This window comes from Mirounga angustirostris, unplaced genomic scaffold (assembly GCF_029215605.1).
Source record: "Mirounga angustirostris isolate CCGP_5_RB_7025 unplaced genomic scaffold, mMirAng1.0.hap1 SCAF_8, whole genome shotgun sequence".
NCBI classification, from domain to species: Eukaryota; Metazoa; Chordata; class Mammalia; order Carnivora; family Phocidae; genus Mirounga; species Mirounga angustirostris.
Window position 1 is genome coordinate 33,814,469 of NW_026991716.1, and position 21,429 is coordinate 33,835,897.

The window sequence follows — 21,429 nt, forward strand, 5'->3', positions numbered from 1 at the left end:
GAACAAGAACACTAGGTTTCTGCGCTGAGCCAATTCACCGTACCGTTTACCTCTCTCAACTTGCTCTTAATCTTTAAAAATGAAAATAATAATGAGAACAAGTGAAATGAGGTGATGTGACGACACCTGCTCTTTTAATTTTTATATTTGTTTCTCGTCCCTAGAGCGAGAAGAGAAGAGAACTCTGTTACTTTTGCTTTGTATCCTTCCCCCTAGGCTCTTCCGCGCAGGCGCCCTGGACGGCCCTGGTGGGGGTGGGGCGGGCCCGAACCTGTGTCTTCTCCCCCGGGGCCAGGACCCGGCCGCGCGGAGGGCGCGGGCTGCCCGTGACGTCATCAGGCTGCGCAGCCCGCAGGGCGGGACCCGAGCGCGACAGCGCGGCCGGCGGACCAGGCTGGCTGGTGGGGAAACGAAACTGAGGGAGGAGGCGGCGGCTCTGGCAGCGGCAGGGCCAGGCCTGGTGGCGGCGGCGGCGGCGGCAACGGCGGCCTGAGCCCCCCCTCTCCGCTCCCAGGCAGCTCACCCTCTCCCCTCAGCGTGAGTGCCGACGCGCGGCCTGGGGGGAGCGAGCGGGCGGGCGGGCGCGCGGGCTCAGCATCCCTCTCCCCTCCACCGCCGCCTTGGCCGCGCACCGGCGGTGGTGACCCTCGCCGCCCCTTCTCTCTCCCCCACTTCCTTCAATCCTCCCCTGCCCCCCACCTGCCCCTCCAGCTCCCGGCAGCCCGAGTTGCCGCCGACAAACGTCTCTGCGCACACATTCACACACTCACGTTGTTTCCAAATGAAAAGACTGGCCGGGAGAGATAGGAGCTCATCTCCTCTCTCAGTGAATAAGGGTGGCAGTGCGAAACCGACACACTGGGAGAGAAGGCTGGAGAGGGGATTTGAACCCCATTTTTGGGAGAGCAGCAGGTAGAACCAGGCCTTTTGCCTTCCACGTAGAAGTTCCCTGCCTGGGCACATTCTCCTGGCCTGTGTCGGTCACTTGAGCGGGGCACTGGTTAAGGTGTGCGGCCTTCCCTCTCGGGCCTCAGTTCTTTCCAGTGGAAAACGGGAGGGTTGGGGTAGGTGATTTGCAAGGCCCGCATCTAAGGTGGTTTGGGGAGGAGCATCAGTATCTCCTGCCTTTCACACAACAATTTACTCTCCTTTTTTTGCACCCACCCCAACGCAGTCCACATTGAGTTTCCCGTGCTTGCAGTCTTCCAGAGTCGCTAAGAATCAGATGGCCCTTTTTGCTTTTGTTATGGGCCTTTTGGGGGGCATTTAAGACGGTAGTTTAAAGTGAAACGTCGTTTTGCTTTCTCTTTGTTCAAGGTCCCCCGTTCTTCCCCAAGATAAATAACCCCTGCCTGTGGCTAGTAAGAGGCTGCCTCAGTATAAGATTATGCATTGGATTGACTGCTCATCCTTGAGCTAGAGAAGTGAAACATGTGATTCAGGGTTTTGTGAGGTTGAGGGGATCAGTGGTATCTTTGCATTTCATTGCTCTCTTGCTGCTGTGATCCATGTTAAAAGTCTGTTTTGTGCCTCTGCACCTCCCCTTCCTCAAGGAATTGCAGCCCAGCTGGTCACCCACCTGTTTGCTCCTATGTTTTGAGTTCTTTCTCTTTTCTGAGTCTCCTTATAGCCCATCAGTTGTGTGTAAACCACACTGTATTCGCTACTACTTTTTCTTTTTTTTTTTTATTCTTATGTTAATCCCCATACATTACATCATTAGTTTTAGATGAAGTGTTCCATGATTCATTGTTTGTGCACAACACCCAGTGCTCCATACAGAATGTGCCCTCCTCAATACCCACCACCAGGCTAACCCATCCTCCCACCCCCCTCCCCTCTAGAACCCTCAGTTTTTCAGAGTCCATCGTCTCTCATGGTTCGTCCACCCCTCCGATTTCCCCCGCTTCATTCTTCCCCTCCCGCTACCTTCTTCTTCTTCTTTTTTTCTTAACATATATTGCATTATTTGTTTCAGAGGTACAGATCTGAGATTCAACAGTCTTGCACAATTCACAGCGCTTACCAGAGCACATACCCTCCCCAGTGTCTATCACCCAGTCACCCCATCCCTTCCACCCCACCCCCCACTCCAGCAACCCTCAGTTTGTTTCCTACAATTAAGAATTCCTCATATCAGTGAGATCATATGATACATGTCTTTCTCTGTTTGTATTCGCTACTACTCTTTAACTTGATCATTTCTTAAGGTTTCAGAATGTCATAATCACTTCATTCCATCTCATTTTTCCCCCCGCCATGCTTACCTCTCATGTACCTACCGGTGGGCGTGGATGATGGTGACGTGGTGCCTGATCATCTCCATTCTTTTTTCATGGAGGTGTGTTGGTGTTAAAATTATTTTTACACCAGAGTCCTATGATGTGGCTACCTCCAGTTTGAATAATTTTCCCACCCTTCTGTTTTCTCAGTCCTAAGTCAACCACTTCCATTCCTTACTCTCATCAAAAACTTTCCCAATTCTTTCATGTTTTTAAACATCCTGAAATAAACCAAAACCAGTATTTGTATCATATTATGTAATCTCTTAATTGGTAAAATAATAATGGTGATGGAGCTATCATTCTGGGATTGTCCCTTCACCTTGGAAATATTGGTTGATACTCATTAGGTTTCATAATTAATGTCCAGTGTACGTTGTTGTCACACATGGCCAGTGTTGCATGATAAGTACAGAATAATAAGTACCCAAGGCTTTTTCCCCCTGCTGTGGCTTGTAGAGTTGATCCATGACTTTTGGTATCTGACATCAAGGCTCTTAGGCCTCTGGGTCTGTGAGCACCACACATTTTCCAGTAAAACTAACAGCTATTATTGAAGACTAGAGCTTGGCTAGCATCCTTCCTGGACCTCAATTTGAGGAAGAGGCTATTCAAGTGCCGGCACTGGAAGCTGTTTGGAATTGCCAAATCCCATCCCACTGATGATTTATATTTTGGAATCCCTGCTCTGACAAGGGCAGCTGACTATCTGGATTTATGGTTGCAGTAACAATGAGGAGGAGAAATGATCCAGAATGCACTGCCCCTATCAAGAAACAGAAGAAAAGAGTTGCAGAGCTTGCCCTGAACCTCAGTTCTACGTCTGATGACGAACCTCCCTCTTCCGTCAATCACGCAGCAAAAGGTATGCTTGCCCATGTGATGTGAGGCCGCTGGCCATCTCGTTATTTGAATCCCTGGTGCCTGAATTGGGCAGAACACAGTCTGCTGCCCCTTCAGGGAAATTAGGCAACTTCTACAGAGAGATGTTGACTATAGGCTCTCTTCCTTTCTGCCCATTCTACTAGGAATGGACAACTTGTTTTAAATAAAGAATTGGAATTTTTACAGTAGTGCCTTAGTTCTGTGGCTGGTCTTTCAGTAGGTGGCACTCTTTTGCTGCCTTAAAGCCAGTTGGAGGTAGTGGGGAGCCCTGAGTGCCCTGTGCTCTTAATTGGTGTTAATGATCCTGGGTCTCTTTCACAGGGGATGGGCTCTTTCCTGCAGTGTTCTGGCCTAATTCCCCTCAGGTTTTTGCATTCTGTTTTCTCAATTCCCTCAACTGTTGTGATCAGAAACACCCAAATGAATTGGAGCATCCCTGTGTTCACTGTTGACATTAAGCTCAAAAGATTTCACTGATCTGGTTGAAACTAACATTTTGCTTTGCCTGTTTTTTAGGGTTATGGACATACACAGTGTCCATAGGTGCCTTTCTGTGAAAGAAATTGTAGAGTGCCTAGGAGCTTGCTTCAAATACCGAACAATTAGAAGCAGCTTCATTTGCATTTACCTTGACGTGCCAGCTGTATTTATTTCCTAGGGCTGCTGGAGCAAAGTACCACAAACTGGGTGGCTTAAAACAACAGAAATTTATTCTCCATAGCTCTGGAGGCTACATGTCTGAAGTCCAGGTGTCAGCAGGGCCATGCTCCCTCTGAAGGCTCTTGGGAAGAATCCTTCCTTGCCTCTTCTAGCTTCTGGTGGTTGCTGGCAATCCTTGGTGTTCTTGGTTTATAACAGCATAACTCCAGTCTTTGCCTCTGTCTTTCCTCTGTGTGTCGTCTGTTGCAAATTTTCCTTTTCTTGAAAGGGCATCAGTCATTGAATCAGGGCCCACCCTAATCTAGTATTACATGATTTTAATTTGATTACATCTGCAAAAAGACCATATTTCCAAACATCATGTTCCCTGGTGCTGAGTGGACATAGCTTTTTGGAGGGACAGTATTCAACCCGGTACACCAGCATGCATTTTGGAGCCTTTGCTGGATCACTGGTCAATTAGAATGAAATTTGGCAACAGATGGGTGACTGAAAGGGTGTGAAGCATCCTTTGAGAGTGGTAGGAAATACAGTTTACAAGTGGTAGGCTAACTGAAGGGCAGTTACTCATCAGTTGTACTGAGAAGCTGGTTCAGAAAGGAGAAGCTTGACAGGCGGTACAGCTGAAGCATTTGGTGCGGCTGTGGTCCCGGTTGAATGAGACTCTTACAACCTTGTGTGTGGAGATATGAGTGCCTTTAAAGTTGTCACAGTGGATTCCAGGATAGCTGAGAAAGGCTGTATGTAATTGAAATATGTAATTGAGTCTAAAGGCACCTGTGGACACTGTATGTCCTAAGTAGGAAGGCAAAAACATAGTGGCTGGTTCTAGGGACTGTTAAAGAAAGGGAGTTTTGCTTTTCACCTGGGATTTGAGCAGCTTGGTAAAGGTAGAGTCTCCTTAGGTAGAGCTCTGGTTTATTGGGAGAGATGGCCTATAAGGGAAAAAGGGAGAGCATGTCTGGGAGAATAAATATACTCAGGTGCTGGAGGTATCTAGTTCTAAGTGGATCTCAGGGGGCATCTTCTTGGGGTAAAGAGAGGGTAACTGACAGGTAGAGGGAGGCATATGGTTAAGGATCTTTTAAGGGAACCAGTCTGATTTAAATTTCGAGCTTTTAAAATTGACTGAATTGAGATTGTCCACCCCCCCCCCCACATTTCCCTTAATTGTACCTAATAGCTTTAACCTTTCCTGGAAGTAGCACCATGTGAGTCAGTTAGGATTGACTATGCTGTTGTGTGTACAGAATGGAAATCTAAATGGCCAGTACCTTGCATGCATTTGGCAATATATGCCATTTGGTACTTTTCTTTTTTTAGAGGGAATGAAAGAAAGAGAGGGAGGGAGGGGCAGAGAGAGAGACTCTTAAGCAGACTCCCCGCAGAGCCCAGCATGGGGCTCGATCTCATGACCCTGAGATCATGACCTGAGCTGAAATCAAGAGTTGGACACTAAACCCACTGAGCCACCCAGGCACCCCTTTTTCTGAAAATGAGGCAGGAGGCAGTGGCAAATAAACACTGCTAGATTTCCCTGTTTGAGCTTATTTTAGCTTTTTTGTTGTCATAAAAACTGAGGGCTGGAGTCTGGTGTCTTCATCAGCAAGATTGCTCTCTGTGCCACTCCCCCTCATCCCATACCTGGCATGGAATAAATGCTCAATAAATATTTACTGAATTGAATTGATAGAAGGCAATAGTAGGGGGCGCCTGGGTGGCTCAGTCGTTAAGCGTCTGCCTTCAGCTCAGGTCATGATCCCAGGGTCCTGGGATCGAGCCCCGCATCAGGCTCCCTGTTCAGCGGGAAGCTTGGCTCTCCCTCTCCCACTCCCCCGCTTGTATTCCCTCTCTCGTTCGTTGTCTCTCTCTCTGTCAAATAAATAAAAAATCTTTACAACAACAAAAAAGGCAATAGTAGTATCTTTTCCAAGAAGCTTAAAATGCTTCACCTCTTTCATTTTGCCTATCCCTCCTCCATTCTACAGAAGATCATTTCATTAAGTACTTAGCATTTATATCATCTCTGTTCTGAATTGGCTTTTCTTTTTTAAGATTTTATTTATTTGGGAGAGGAGCACACGAGCTGGCGAGCTGCGGGGAGGGGTAGAGGGGCGGAGGTAGAGAGAGCAGCAGACTCCCCGCTGAGCAGGGAGCCCGACTCAGGGCTGGGTCCCAGGACCCTGGGATCCTGACCTGAGCTGAAGGCAGACGCTTAACCGACTGAGCCACCCAGGTGCCCCCTGAATTGGCTTTTCTTAGGCGTCCCCTGGATAGTGTGCCCTGGTAGTTTACTGTCTCACCAGAAGCTGTGTATCTGCTGAGATTTATATGCAGCTTTCCTAGTCCAGTCATTGCATTAAAGCAAATGTGTTTCCTTTTGCTTCAGCCACTTCTACCTGGACATACTGTTGAACAGATGATTGAAAAATGCTCTTTAGGGTACACATAGAAAAACAAAAAAATAGTAGTTACTATTTCTGTCTTTCTGGGCTTTATTTGTGCTTTCTCTACTAGATCAGTGTGATGACTCATTAATAGATCTGTTTAGTTTAATCAGTTTGTTTATTTTACTTTATTGACAAGTTAAGTGCATTGCCAGGTCAGAGATTGACATGTGACCAGAGTAAAGAAAAAAAGAGATGTTGTTGTAATGGCTGCTGTGGCATCACGTGTTCTTTTGGGTATGTTAAGAGTAGTTTGAAGGCGTTTTTAAGCCTAAATCAACTCTTGGAAATTTGCTACTAAATAACAACCTTTTGAAGTAAAAAGGGGCGGATAGAGGTCATTTTGTTCTTTCTGGTTGTTTCTCTCAGGGAAACTAGTCTAGGCTCCAAGACCGTTTCCTTTTGTCCTGAGCTGTGTATCCAGTGTGGGCTCCTGGCCCTCCCGCAGCATGTTGCTTTGGAAGTTGCCAGGCCCTTTCGCCTTCCCCTCCACCAGGTGTAGTTCTTGCCTAAATAGGCTATTCTCCCTGAAACACCATCGCTTTCCTGTCAGCCCAGATTCATGACCTTAATCAAAAACTTCCTTTATCGGTATCTGTTTAAATTGCTCTAACGAATTACCATTTGTCTGGCATGAAGGAGAAATGGAGTCTTTAAACAGGAATGAGTATATTCCACAGCAGTTGTTAAGCAGGATGTGTGGTATTTATTAAAATCCATAATTTATTCCTCTCTATCTGTGTGCTGCTCACCTTGGCCATTAGTGGTTGGAGCTGCCTCTCTCTATGTGCTGTCACTGTCATTTTTAATCTTGGCATGTTTGCCCTACTGTTCTGTTGCCATGTAAAGAATTTTGCCCTGCTGTTCTGTTGCTATGTGAAAAATTTTGAACTTTTCATCTTTAAAAATGACTTAAGAGTAATGATTTCTATCAGGTGGAGAGAAATCTTAAATGAAAACTCTAAATAATGTTTATTATTTAGGTTTTAGAAGGGGAGCTCCTGGGGAGGTAAATGGGAATGCCACCCAGCTTTGGCAAGTTCTTAATGAAATGAATCATTTTAATAGACTGACCTTATTACTCCTGTTAATTTATATCTTCATTACAAAATTGTCTGCTCAGTGTTTGCTGAATTCTTATCAGTCTTGGGAGACGAAATCTCCCCTTTAGTTACTGCTGCAGCCATGACAGTTGTGTCCTTTCCATCTGAAAAGCGTGGCCCCAAAGGCCCAGGCGTGAAAATGGGCAGTGGCTGTGGCTGGCTGTGGGCATCAGGAGTAGTCTAGGCAACTTTGTTTTAAATCATGTCAGGCTAAGAATTGGCTTCAAATACCACATGAAATAAAAGGGAAATAAGGCTTATCCAGCACACTTGTTGATCTCACAGAGAAATGCTTAGTAGGATGGTATTTTAGCTTCCATTGACCTCACTCTCAGACCTCACTGGGTACACACATGTAGCACCTAGGGAAGGGGAATGGAGTGGAACGATCTCTGTCCCAGAGTCACCACTGATTTGCCTAATGAGCCCTCCACCCAAATTTGGTTCCCCCTGTCATTTTGGTCCAAGAATGGTATGAAGACAAAGAAAACAAAAGATTTCTCTTTGAGATCTGAGGGTGGTTTGTACCCTGCATGCCGAGGAATGATGTTCATACCATTGATGAGTGCCCACAGCTGGGTCCTCAAGCAAACTTGACAGCCTGGCAACTGCACCTAGAGCTGGACCAAGGGCACACTCTCCTTTGATAAGGATACCAGGTTTTCCTAACCTTTTCGTACGTTGACTTATGAATCCCCAGAAAACCGGTGAAAGGAATAATAACTGATCTAACATTGTAGCTTCTGGTTAGTCAGGACCCCAGATCCCTGGGTTACACAGAAAGAAACTTTAGGGCTGTGCTCAGGGAGCCACCCACATTCCCGGTACCCCCTCTTTCTATACCAGTCAGTACAGATTGAAGGCATGGAAGCGACTGAGTGAAGAGAAGCTGCACCTTTGGAAGCACAGTTCTTTAGCATGTGGGCCCTCTCTTGTAGAGTGTGTCTCTTTCCCCTGCATGGGAGTTAATAGATGAGAGACCCAGGGTTAGACTTGAGCCACTCGAGAAGTCTTTCCCCTTAGATCTGCTGTCCTCTCAAGCTTGGTCTGGAAAGGAACCAAATTCTTCTCAAGGAATGGTACTTTATTTCTTTATAGCTTTATTTTTTTACTCTAATTTTCAAATGAATTTTATTTCAAATGAATCTTATTTCTCACACAGAAAATGCAGAAGAGTGCAAAACAGAAAATAAATATAACCTCACCTCACAGTTTCCATGGTTACTCTTATGTTAATGTTCTGGGTCTTTCCTTCTGAGTGGCATTCTCTGGCACTCTGTGATGTGTGCTGCGTTGGTCTATGTAAGCAAGTCAGCTCCTTATTGAGGGAATTGGACAGCTTCCTAAGAGGAAGGGGTACAGTTGCCTGGGTGGCTCAGTCAGTTAAGTGTCTGTCTTCTGCTCAGGTCATGATCCCAGGGTCCTGGGATCGAGCCCCACATCGGGCTCCTTGCTCAGCGGGGAGTCTGCTTGTCTGCACCCCCCTCCCCCATGCTGCTCGTGCTCTCTGTCTCTCAAATAAATAAAGTCTAAAAAAAAAAAAAAAAGAGGTAGGGGTAGATTTGGTGTCTCTCATATAGGGATATTCTCAACCAACATTTCTCCTTGCTAACTGCTTAGGAGCCAGAATGTTGGTTTTAAGTTTATTCTAATTTTTTCAAACATGTCATACGGCTTTTCTTTCTTCTGCAAAATGTTATATTTCTAAAAGAAAAAACCGCATATTTATTTTAGCTATCTGATTTTTGTTTTTTTAAATTTTTATTATTTAAATTTTTTTTTTCATCGACCAATCTAAGTTATTTATTTAAGCCATCTCCTGCCATAAACACAAGGATGGAAGATCAGTATACTGGTCATCATTTGACACAAGTAAAGAAGGTGAGCTTGAGGGGTCATATACTTTTCTGGTCCTCGTGCAGAGTCATGGTCCAAACCAGTGCTGTGGTCCCCACTGGGTAGTGGTCCAGGTTCTCTTTATTCATTTTCATAGGTGGTTGGAAGTGGATTCATGTGAGACTTATGGAATACAGTGTGACTACCATCTCCCCAGGGAAAGGGCTTGGACCTGTTGCAGAGATGGGGGTAGGCGACAAACTCAGGGTTCTCCGTGCTCTCTGTGATGTGACTTCAGGATGACATTCATCATACTCACTCCCACACCAGGATGTGCTATGAATTAGGAGAAGGCCTTCCACATCTGAGCTGAACCCTCCTCTTTGCCGTGGGTGCCACTCAACATGGACTGCCCCAGCTGTGCCCCAGACCGACCTAGCAGCCCAGAAACCCAGGACCCAGCTGCCACCACCATTTTCAACCTGGACCTTAGTTGTCTGATTTTTAAACTCTTTGAGGGTAGGATTATTTCTTTAGGAGAGTGCCCCATTGTATATAGCATGGACCTTTTATAGAACGTGTCCTGAGCCAAAGTGTTGTCTGATCAATTAAACAATACCAGTGTTTTGTTCTCTTGACAGGTCTGATAGATGTCCTATTTCAGCCTACTGGCCGGAGGGGTGGGGGAATGGGAGTTCTTAAATAATAGTCCTAGGAAGGCCCAGTTCTCTATTAAGATATAGGCATTTCATACTCATGCTTAAACTCTTTGTTGTTGTTTAACCTTTTTTTAAAGTGTAAAGACTTAAATTTTTTTTTTTTTTTTTAATGGCGCCAGGTTATAAAGCAGCTTTATTTAAAACCATCTTTGTCGGGGCGCCTGGGTGGCTCAGTCGTTAAGCGTCTGCCTTCGGCTCAGGTCATGATCCCAGGGTCCTGGGATCGAGCCCCGCATTGGGCTCCCTGCTCGGCGGGAGGCCTGCTTCTCCCTCTCCCACTCCCCCTGCTTGTGTTCCCTCTCTCGCTGTCTCTCTCTCTGTCAAATAAATAAATAAAATCTTAAAAAAAAAAAAAATCGTCTTTGTCAAAGTTTTAACACTGGAACAAAGTTAAATGTACCTAAATGAGACTTGAAGCTATTTTTGGTAATAGTACAAATTTTGTCCTATGGGTATTACTATTTTCCAGTTTTCTATGTGAAACTGTTGAAAGGAAAATTTAAGTATGTTACAACTCATAGATTACTTTGTACCTGCCTCATTCTATAAACAAATGTATTAGTAATTAATATCTTAAGGCCATCAATCAAGACTTAAGATGTTTTAAAAATTCACTCTAGTGAATACCTAAGTTTTATTAAATGGGAAGACTCAGTCCAGGTGTTGGAGATGGAAAGTTGAGTGGGACACAGTTCCCGCTCTCCAGGAGGGCCCCCGGCCAGTGGGATGGCATCTGTGATGGGTGCTGTGCTGGCGGTGCTGCTGCCCTTGGAGCACGTGCGAGGGAGAGCTGGGCCTGGGGGGCTAGGGAAGAGCGTTTGGTTTTTCTCAAATGTTAACCCTGAACAAGTTTGTGTTCTCATGGGGAAGTGGACGGGTCAGTGCAGATAGGCTTTAGAATTATGATGTCATTGCAAGTTCTGCATACCTGAATTGTGACCATCATGATCTCTGAAGAATCGTTCTACACAGCTGCCTTTCCTCAACACCTCCCACAAGCAGCCAGGCTTTGACTCATCAACGCAGATGGTTTAGTGTGTAGGGCAGGCTGGTGATGGAAAGAGAACAGTTACCCCTCTAAAATGTCACAGCTCGGGGCGCCTGGGTGGCTCAGTCATTAAGCATCTGCCTTTAGCTCAGGTCATGATCCCAGGGTCCTGGGATCGAGCCCCGCATCGGGCTCCCTGCTCGGCGGGAAGCCTGCTTCTCCCTCTCCCACTCCCCCTGCTTGTGTTCCCTCTCTCGCTGTGTCTCTCTCTGTCAAATAAATGAAATCTTAAAAAAAAAAAAAAAAGTCACAGCTCATCTGTGAGCCAGCTCTTCTTTGGGGCAGTGCTATAAACCCTGTTACCTGTGAGTTTGAAGGACTGTGAAAACAAAGGAAACTAGGAGATTAAACAATCAGAAATTGTTAGTCCCATGATAGAATTGTTGAAAATAGGGGCGCCTTGGTGGCTCAGTCGTTAAGCGTCTGCCTTCGGTTCAGGTCATGACCTCAGGGTCCTGGGATCGAGCCCCGCATCGGGCTCCCTGCTGCGCGGGAAACCTGCTTCTCCCTCTCCCACTCCCCCTGCTTGTGTTCCCTCTCTCGCTGTGTCTCTCTCTGTCAAATAAATAAAATCTTAAAAAAAAAAAAAAAAGAATTATTGAAAATGGAGCTAGGTATCCATGTTTGGAAGTTGATGTTCAAATAATAAGCAGCAGAAATAACAATCGTATGTTCAATAAATACATTTTATATTTGACAGTGTACTTTCAAACACATTATTTCATTTTCATACAAACCCATGAGGTAGGTATTACCATCTCAGTTTTACAGGAGAAAAATTGAAAGGGTGGGACAGGACACCTGATATTTTGAGCTCCCATCGTGTGTCAGGTACCATTAGGAACTTTCAGTGACTTGCCCAAGATAACATAGTAAGAGGTAGAGAATATAGTTAACCCTGGGTCATTTTATGAAGTTGATGTATGTAACGCATATACTGAACACTAGTTAAATAAATGAAACTTGGACTTCTTGAGGATACTTGGTGCCCTCAACTCCCTTGAGCATTTTCTTTTTTTTCTTTTCCAGCATCTACCACGAGCCTAAGTGGGTCTGACAGTGAGACTGAGGGGAAGCAACATAGCTCTGACTCTTTTGACGATGCATTCAAAGCAGACTCCCTTGTGGAGGGAACTTCTTCTCGCTATTCCATGTATAATAGTGTCTCCCGGAAGCTTATGGTATGTCAGTGCTTGGGTTGGGTTTCTAAAGCTCCACCAGCAGAATAAGAGAAGGGAAATTGTATTGGTGTGAAAAGAAGAAAAGCTATGGCATGAGTTTTTCCTCTGCTTTCCAGCTATTGAAATTTAGTAGAGTATGTGGCCCCCTTAATAGAAGTATCTGTCACATCTGAATCATCCATGGGAAGTGGCTGTGCAGGCCTACTTGTCCTGTCCTATCCAGAGCTGGATCACCCTTTGGTCTCCTTAGTAATGAAAGCTTACCATGAGTACATGTGAACGTACTTCCCTGCACATGGACATGTGTGGTTGGGTAAAGATGCTTCATGATGTGAGTTTTTGCTCTAGTGAATGATCTCAAGAGAAATGACTAAAATCCTGCTCACTCCTGAGTGCCCAAAATAAATGAGAGTAGTATAATCTTTTATATGACTTTGAAAAGAAGGTCCAGTTTTCCTTCCCAACTTCTATACCCCATTGATATACCAGAAGAAGGAAAGTGACTAGGAAGACCTGCTCGCTTTCCTGAGCAAACTTCAGTGTAAGTGCACAAAGGTTAGGGAAATCCAAGTTTGCTTTCTGGCTGGCTTTAATATTATAGGTATTTAACTCCTCCATTTTCTTTTGGATTCATTTAAGAATGAGAACTGCCACTTCTGAGGTCGTAGGATTCTAGTTTGGGGGCCACAAATTTTGGGGAAGTGGACAATGGGGAGGTTTGTGACTCAGCCTTTTTGTTTTTGTTTTTAAAGATTTATTTATTTATTTGAGAGAGAGAGTGGGAGGGTGGGGGCAAAGAAAGAGAGGGTACCCCTCAGTCAGCCTTTTTGACCTGGGGAGAGATTTGTGGCTACTATAGGAATTCTGTCCAACTCTTGAGTTGGTAATGCCCCTTCCAAAGGGAATATAGACCTTCAAGGGGGATTACATTTTCTTAGGATTGGAGTTATTTTATCAGACAAGGATCCTTGGGGTTTGGGATTTGGGTCTCTGATTTTGGGGGTATGTAACTGGGCCCAGTGACTCTAGAGTTTAGTATGAGCTTATGGACAGTTGTGACATTTAAAAAAAAGTTCCCAGGGCGCCTGGGTGGCTCAGTCAGTTAAGTGTCTGACTCTTGGTTTCAGCTCAGGTCATGATCTCAGGGTCGTGAGATTGAGCCCCACATTGGGCTCTGTGCTGGGCGTGGAGCCTGCTTGGGATTCTCTCTCTCCCTCTCCCCCACCCCCCCGCCTCAAAAAAAAAAAAAAAAAAGTAAGTTCCTGTCCAGTATCTTATGGTACTTATGGTACTTATGGTCCATACCTCAATTTTACATGAAGTGAGTTTTCAGTTAATATCTTGATTAAGTGGGCTCCTGCAAGCCCTCATTGTCTTTACCTAATAAGGTTATTTGAGTGGCTGAGGATAAGGTAGAGTTGCTGCTTGAAGCAGTTCCATTGTAAATTATGTTCTCTTTATCAACTCAACTCTAGATCTACTTTTCACTTAATCAGACAAATTAATTGGAAGGGTAGTTGTGCAGATGTCCAATGAGATTCATTAAGTGCTCTTGGTGCTTTTAATTACAGCTATGAGGTGCCTTCTCATTTATCCAACTTCTGGTTGCCCTAGACTTTCACCTCCAGAGTAGATAGCCACTGGGCCTACAGTTAAACTGCAGTTACTTATTTATGCTTATTTTCTTCATTAGGCTAGATGGAAAACTTCTGGCCTTACTCCTCTGTTTCTCAGACTTTAGCATAATATCTGACACATGGTAGGGGCTGAGTAAATGTTTGTTTATATAAGTGCTCCATTATTATCTGTTTATTTATATAAATGCTCTATTTTATCTCTTTTTCAGGCCAAGATGGGCTTCAGGGAAGGTGAAGGATTGGGTAAATACAGCCAGGGTCGGAAGGACATCGTTGAGGCCTCTAATCAGAAAGGTCGAAGAGGCTTGGGTCTGACACTGCAAGGCTTTGATCAAGAGCTGAATGTGGACTGGCGAGATGAGCCAGAGGTAACTGGTGAGGGGAGGAGGAGACAGGAAAGCCAACTTGTGTTTTCATATGCATGGTTTAAGTAGCCATGTTAACAAACTAGAAGTCTCCAGAGGCAGTGGGAATTAGAACTGAGTTTTTACATGGAAGGTACTGCAGATGTCTGGAATGGAAACAGGAGAAAGATACTGGGGGAGATATGCTAGGGTGTGGATTTGTTTTCTATTAAAGACCAGTGGGTAGAAGATGCTGAGAAGGCAGAGTTTGGCTCCAGAAAGGACTTTAATAAATAGATACACCTTTCCACTAGTGGCTAAGGTACCTCACAAGGTAATGAGTTCCCTCTGCTGAAAGGCTTCAAAGGGGTTGAATGAGGACCCGCTCTCCCATTGGGTGAATGACTGGATTAGGTGCCCTCTAATGTCCTGCACCTCTACAGGTTTATGGCACCCCAGCTCTATGTAGGTGTGTGTTTGTACTGCATAGCTTTCCTGTTGTGGGTTTAGTCTGCTTATCTGCTTGGATACCAGTTTGTTTTAACCCCAACTACCAAAAGAGACTCCTATCCTTTTTCATGGCACAGGTGATGTTGAGATTTTATTTTTATTCATTTATATATGTCCTATCTTATTTCACAGAGGATTCAAAGTGGGTATAATGAAACAACTAAAAATAATGATGAGGGGGCACCTGGGTGGCTCAGTTGGTTGAGCGACTGCCTTTCGGCTCAGGTCATGATCCCGGAGTCCCAGGATCGAGTCCCGCATCGGGCTCCCTGCTCGGCAGGGAGCCTGCTTCTCCCTCTGACCCTCCCCCCTCTCATGTGCTCTCTGTCTCTCTCATTCTCTCTGTCTCAAATAAATAAATAAAATCTTTAAAAAAAAAAAAAGAGTTGAAACTAGAGAAAATAGAACACAAATGTCTCGTCTTCTACGTAGCTGGTGTAGTTGAGCTTCACATGTGCTGTGAACTCTGGAGAATTGATATTTTATTTGTCTCTCTGATGTTCCAGTTCAGGAAAGAACTCCCATGAATTGTACATGATAAAAGCCTAATAAGGCTTCAGAGTAAGATGCTGACAAGCCAGGAGCTAATGGCTTCTGGGGGTGGTCCTGCTGTGTTGCCTTGTAGTTATGGGGAGTCGAGACCAGCAGAATAGCAGATGAGACAGTGCAGAATAGGGTAAATATTTGTAATTGGTTTTTACCTCAGAAATTCATGGTGCTTTTCGTGTCCTCATTTGTATGAAAACCAGTAAAGAATCCTGATCCTCATAGTGGGGCAGAATTAGAATTAACTTAGCTAAACTCAAAATCTCAAATTCACCCATAAAATCTCTACTCTTAGTGGAGACAGGCTATTGAAATCCCTTTTTGAGGCAAGGCTCTCCTAATTCTCATTTACTGTGAATCAGTTTTTCTCCTACAAAAGATGCCCTATTTCTTGGTTAAGAGTTTGGCTTAACTATTAGTTGGTATCCACTTCTTTAAGGGAGATGAGTCTGGGTCGCCTCAGGTGACTGTCCAGTCCTGGAGTCACGCAGAGGAAGTGCCTGGTGGCTTCTGCAGCGCAGGATTTTAGAGTGCAAGGTTTGACCCTTCAGACAGAGTCCACTTTGCAGTCCATTTTTGCTCTTGATGTTCACGCTTCTATGGGGAGATTGAGTCTGCTTATTCTCTCCGAAGGGACATCCCAAGTGTACATGCGCTTTCTTCCCCATAGAGTTTGTAACTTATAACCATTTATAAGTGGTTAAAGGTGATGGATTTGACTGAGGGCGGGGGATGGGGGGAGCCATGATTCACTGCCAGATTCATTGACAAAAGGGCTTCTGTAAATTTTTAAACTTTTTCTCTGTTGTTGATGGTTGGCTTGCCCTCAAGACCTTGCATTGTGTTACCATTTTATGCCTTTCAGAGCATGTAATATTACCTTTGATCACATTACTTCAATTTGCAATGGTGAATCTCTTCTCCACACTTGCTTGGGAGGCAGGGTGTAGAGCTGCCATGCAGGTTAGCCACCTGTTTAGGTTTTATAATCCATGTCTCTAGCTCAGTGAACATAGTCCTGGCTGCACATTAGAATCATTTGGGGTCTTCTAAAAAATGTGATTATATCCAGTTTCTGCCTCAGACTGACAGAGTCATATACTCTGAGGGTGAGGCCTTGTTATCAGTACTTTTTAAAAGAACAGCAGAGGGATGCTTGGCTAGCTAAGTTGGTGGAGCATGCAACTCTTGATCTCAGGGTTGTGAGTTTGAGCTCCATGTTGGGTGTAGAGATTACTTAACAATAAATAAAGTCTTCAAAAAAAAAAGACTGCAGATATTTCTAATGTGTAATGTAATTCAAAAATTAAGAGAAAGCACCATTGAGATGCCAGTTTCTGCTCTGGGAATAAATAGGCAAGGAATCCTATTTGTGAATAACACCTTGAAAGGCATCAGGAGGTGAGACTCATTGCCATTGGGTCTTCCTGGTATAATTACCTTTTCATAGACTTATATCCTGTGTGTACTTCTCTGTGTCCCCAGTGCTATGATTGTAGGCCTTTGGGTCAAGGACCATGTCTTTTTAACTGCATTCTGAGTACTTAGCCCACAGTACCTATTTATGAAATAATATTGGAACAAATGAAAGAAACTTTGAAGTTTGGGAAGTTGCTGAAGATTCAAACTAGAACGGTATCTGGCCTTCCAAAGTTAACCTTCAGTATCCTGGCTCAGTTCTCATGTCTGACCAGCACATTTGGCCTCAGCTTCCCAGGCCCTTCCATCTGTCTGAGTCCCTTTTGATTGTTTTGGGGAAGCCCTGGCAAGTTGGGGCATAGCCCTGAGGGGCCATCTTCCCTGACTGACTTGCCTCTTTTTTGTTTGTAGCCCAGTGCCTGTGAGCAGGTGTCATGGTTTCCAGAATGTACCACTGAAATTCCTGACACTCAGGAAATGAGCGATTGGATGGTTGTGGGAAAGGTAGGATTTCAGGAAAATGTACCCTGAATTCTTGGCATTTACCTCCTGACTTTTCTTCTTGAGTCCAGTGTGTATGTATGTATACTCATAGTTTAAGAAAAATGTGAATCTGACCATTCTGGCAAGAATAAAGTTTTGTCAAGATGGTGTGTAAAGGGCTTTACAGATATGCCCCTGGGAGATGTGACAGGGTTTTTTTCTCCTAGTCATTTAACTTGCAAGGCAGCACAAAATGCATAACTTCTGTCTTCCTCATGGATGCTTTTTAGAGTAGATTATACATTTGTGTATATTCTGGTCACTGCTGGGCACTGTTCCAGTAAGATGAAAAGACACTGTCCCTGTCCTCTGAAAATAATGAGGGAGTTGTTACAGAGGGAATTTGTTTAATCTCCTTCTGGAAAACTAAGAATAAAGTACATAGCTACCAAATCAGTATGGTCTAGAGAGCAGTTCTCAAAGTGTAGGGCCCCCTGGGGATCTCCCAAGACCCTTTCAGGGGCTCTACAGGGTCAAAGTTATTTTCATAATGGTACTGGAAAGTTATTTGCTTTTTTTCACTCATTCTGTCACAAGTGTCCAGTGGAGTCTTCCAGAGGCTATATCACAACCAGTTGAATGCAAATGCAGAGAGGAGATTCTAGCCATCTTATATTAAGCCAGATAGTAAGAGATTTGTAAAAATGAAAAACAGTGCCACTCTTCTCATTAAAAGTCTTTTGGGGAAATGTAGTTATTTTTCATAAAAATATGTTATTTATGTTAACATCATGCATTCTTTTACACTGAATAAATAAAAATGGTCTTTTTCTAATAATAAATGTTGATATGTATATATCCCCCACATAAACAAAAGCTCTTTGGGGTCCTCAGTGGTTTTGAAATATGTACAACTTGAGAACACCCAAGTTTGAACATCATTTGTTTAGAGATAGCCTCACTCAGCCATGAGGTTGGATTTGACACCCCTTTGAGGGTCTCTTGAGCCCTTGTTATCTCTGATGCTACCAGGTCAGTGCCTGGTATCCTACAGTTATAGCCCTCACAGATCAAGAGGCTTCCTGGTTGAAGGACAGGTTTCTGTCATTTAGGGCAGTTTCCATCCTTCTGCCTCCATGCTCTGGGGGCAGACAGCTTGAATGTTTCCTTCCTGTTTGCTTTTCTCAGCCTCAGCATTCATGAGTCTTGTATCCATATGGTGCTCTAGTCAGAGCACCCAGGGGGCTGCTTCATCTCACAGCCATCTGGAGTATAGCCAGAGGGATTTAGGATTTTCTCTTTCCCGCTCCTCAGGGATTGATGTTCTTGGCAGAGACTCAAGCCCCTTCTTGCTCTACTCACTTAGAACCCTCGTTTCTCTATTCATTCCCCCAACTGCAATCATACGTGGTCATTATCGATTATTTTCTTCTTTCTGTAGAGAAAGATGGTTATTGAAGACGAGACAGAGTTTTGTGGGGAAGAGCTGCTTCACAGTGTGTTGCAGTGTAAGGTAAGGCCTGTGGCTAGAGCTGGGCTGGAATACCTTGTGTGAGGGCATGTGCTGGGCTCTTCTAGTTCTTTTAAATTGGTTGGGGGTTGGGGGGGGCTGAAGTTTAGCTAAGATTTTTCTCCAAAATGTGAGATGTGTGGCTTGCTACATTTCTCCAATGTATCCTTTTTCCTGGGGCCTTGTAGTGTTGTGCTGTCCCTGTGGTCAGTAGCCAGGAAAGGCTCCACTTAACCTCAGTGGGTCGGTTCATCATGGTCCTGAGGGGCCCTGGCTTAGTGAAAGGTTTGGAATCATTCTTTAGTGTCAGATAGACCTGAATTCACATCCTTGTTTTGTAACTTTCTTGCTGTGTGACTTTGGGCCAGTTGCTTTAGCTGCTCTGAATTTGAGTTCCTCATCTGTAAAATGGGGAGGAAATACTTCCCGGGATTGTTGTGAGAATTAAATGGGATAGTCAGTGTGAAGCTCCTAACACACTGGGCAAATGTTGGTCTCTCCTTGATAGCTTTTGGTGTGAGTTTGTGTCAGGAAGTACATTGCCCAGGGCAGGATGAGCCAGGGAAACTCTGAGGAAGAAATGGGTTGGAGAAGAAGCCTCAGCCCAGCCTCACCAAATTAATTTTTTTTGCAGGCAGAGGGTTGGGAATATCCTTAAGGTGACTGGAACTCAGGTGAAGTGAGGCTTTTTTTTCCTCAGGGAGAAAATTGGAGAAGGGAAAAGGGATCCCTACTGTGTGGGTAGGTACCATCACAAAACACTGGTCTTGGTTTGCTTTGCCCTCTGAGTGAGCCTTAATATCAGTACTCTGGTCCCTTGGAAAGTTGCTGCTGGAGTGGAGAGACAGATTTGCTCTGAGGATTTGTGATGCCAACAGGTGACTCTGTGCCTACCCACAAGTGCCATTTATTAACCACTTTGCAGGGACGTGCTTACATTTTATTTATTTATTTATTTATTACTTCACAGGTGAGGTAGTTGAGGGTCAGAGAGATTGAGCAGTTTGTCTAGGGTCACACAAGTGGTCACTTCAGAGCTGGGATGCAGCATTATTGTAGCTCTTCCAGGGCTAAGTTGGGCTCCTCAAGCTCTTAAGTCCCCTGTGCCATCTTGGAGGGTGATGCTCACCTCGAGGTTCTGATTCTCTTTGGGCAGAGTGTGTTTGATGTCCTGGATGGGGAGGAGATGCGGCGAGCTCGGACCCGGGCCAATCCTTACGAGATGATCCGAGGAGTCTTCTTCTTAAACAGGTTTGCTGACATTCCCCACCTCTGCCCTCCCCTGACATGCACTGTTCTACCTTTTCGTCTCAGCCTCAGCTTTCCATACATCTGGTGTATTGAATTGTGTTTTTCCATCTTTATTTCAGGGCAGCGATGAAGATGGCTAACATGGATTTTGTGTTTGATCGCATGTTTACAAATCCACGGGACTCTTGTGGGGTGAGAACAAGATTCTTTGTCTGAATTCATAGTGCTAAATGGGCTTACGCTTCAGTGGCCCAGAAATTGCCATTTGTGCAATGCTAGGAGGATATTCCTGCTCTATGAGAGAGACTTTGCTTTGAGCTTCTCAAATTAGGTCCCATGGTGCTTCCTATGGTCCCAGGGATGCTCCAGTAAGCCGTTGTCTCTAGGGCTTCAGGCCCAGAATTGTAGCCCCCAACTCTGCAGATCCTGCTGCTCACCCCAGGTGGAGGAGGGTAGGGCTTGCAGCAGTGGAAAGGGACATTTCTGGGCAAAACCAGCAGTTGTGACATCTGTAGGCCTAGGGAGCAGGGAGGGGGAGGGTATGAGATAGAGCGTGGGCCCTCCTCCTGCATCCATTAAACTTGTATTTATCCAGCTCCTACCATGTGCCAGGCACCAGGAATATAATTTTGAATGAGATAGATGTGATCCCTTCCCCTGTGGCACTTAGGTTCTGGACGTTCTGGTGGATTCGAGAACTGGCAAGGGTGCAGGGTGGGGATGTTTGTAAAGCCTTTCTGTGGAGCCTTTCAGTTGCTGCCAGGGTGAGTATGTGGACATTACAGTGAACCTGTTTTCCAAATTCAAACTTGTGACATCATCTGATTGAGTGTTGTGGCTGGTATGAGAAGGGAGTGCTTGGGGAAATGTGATATGAGTATTGGATGAAATGTGGGCACCTGGGTCCTTTCACTGGTCTATTTAAAATCAGTATCCTGTCTGAAAATCTAGGCTGTGTTGTTCAGTGAGGGGTTGTGGGGCAGGAAGTACAGCACTTACATCGCAGGTGGTGTCACTTAAGTTCAAAGAAGCCCAAAGGGCTTCTTTGGGCCTCATCTGCCTCATCCCTGAAATTAGCCCTACTAACGTGTCAGAGGGTTGGGGGAGGACCAGAGACCCTTAAGATCTGTTCCAGTTCTAAGATCTGCGATTTCAGATGTGGCCACTTCCCTTTCTGCCTTCCTGAACCAGCTTTGTGTGGGATCATAATTATTAGATTTTGGCCCTTCTCAAGAAGTGGTAGAGCAAAATGATTTTCTACTCTGCTACATCTCATTCCTCTGAACACAGACACACCATAATGATAGAGAAAGAAAAAAGGAAATTTCATTCTAGCATTCCCTTTAGGGTTTCAAAGCACTTTTACTCAGTCCCAGAAAGTTAGTTCTCTTTGACAGTGAAGGGTCAGGAGCCAGCTGTACCCAAACCTGTTTCTGCTTCACTCACTCTCCTTCCACTAGGCCCCCTGATTATCTACCCGCTAAAGGAACTTATTTTCCAAATTCTTTAATGTTTCACTTCCACCTCTCTAACTGCTTCCCTCCATGCTGGCAAAACTGGCATTGGAC

General features: G+C 44.8%; 1 protein-coding gene and 1 pseudogene across 3 annotated transcripts in view; one reads left to right on the forward strand and one right to left on the reverse strand.

The window, feature by feature from the left end:
• The first annotated feature begins 354 nt into the window (after positions 1 to 354).
• CMTR1 (cap methyltransferase 1) overlaps positions 355 to 21,429 on the forward strand; it is a 50,705-nt gene continuing 29,630 nt past the window's right edge. The window contains exons 1-8 of one of the 3 annotated variants that reach the window (XM_064597556.1): positions 355 to 537; positions 3,010 to 3,147; positions 12,010 to 12,161; positions 14,008 to 14,166; positions 17,029 to 17,121; positions 18,542 to 18,613; positions 19,767 to 19,861; positions 19,981 to 20,053. In XM_064597556.1, coding sequence (XP_064453626.1) covers positions 3,015 to 3,147; positions 12,010 to 12,161; positions 14,008 to 14,166; positions 17,029 to 17,121; positions 18,542 to 18,613; positions 19,767 to 19,861; positions 19,981 to 20,053 — 777 coding nt within the window. In that variant the 5' untranslated portion in view covers positions 355 to 537; positions 3,010 to 3,014. The remainder of the gene's footprint in view (positions 538 to 3,009; positions 3,148 to 12,009; positions 12,162 to 14,007; positions 14,167 to 17,028; positions 17,122 to 18,541; positions 18,614 to 19,766; positions 19,862 to 19,980; positions 20,054 to 21,429) is intronic. The other 2 variants (XM_064597554.1, XM_064597555.1) reach the window with 2 other exon arrangements.
• On the reverse strand, positions 9,293 to 9,711 carry LOC123840168 (cytochrome c oxidase subunit 6A1, mitochondrial-like; annotated as a pseudogene).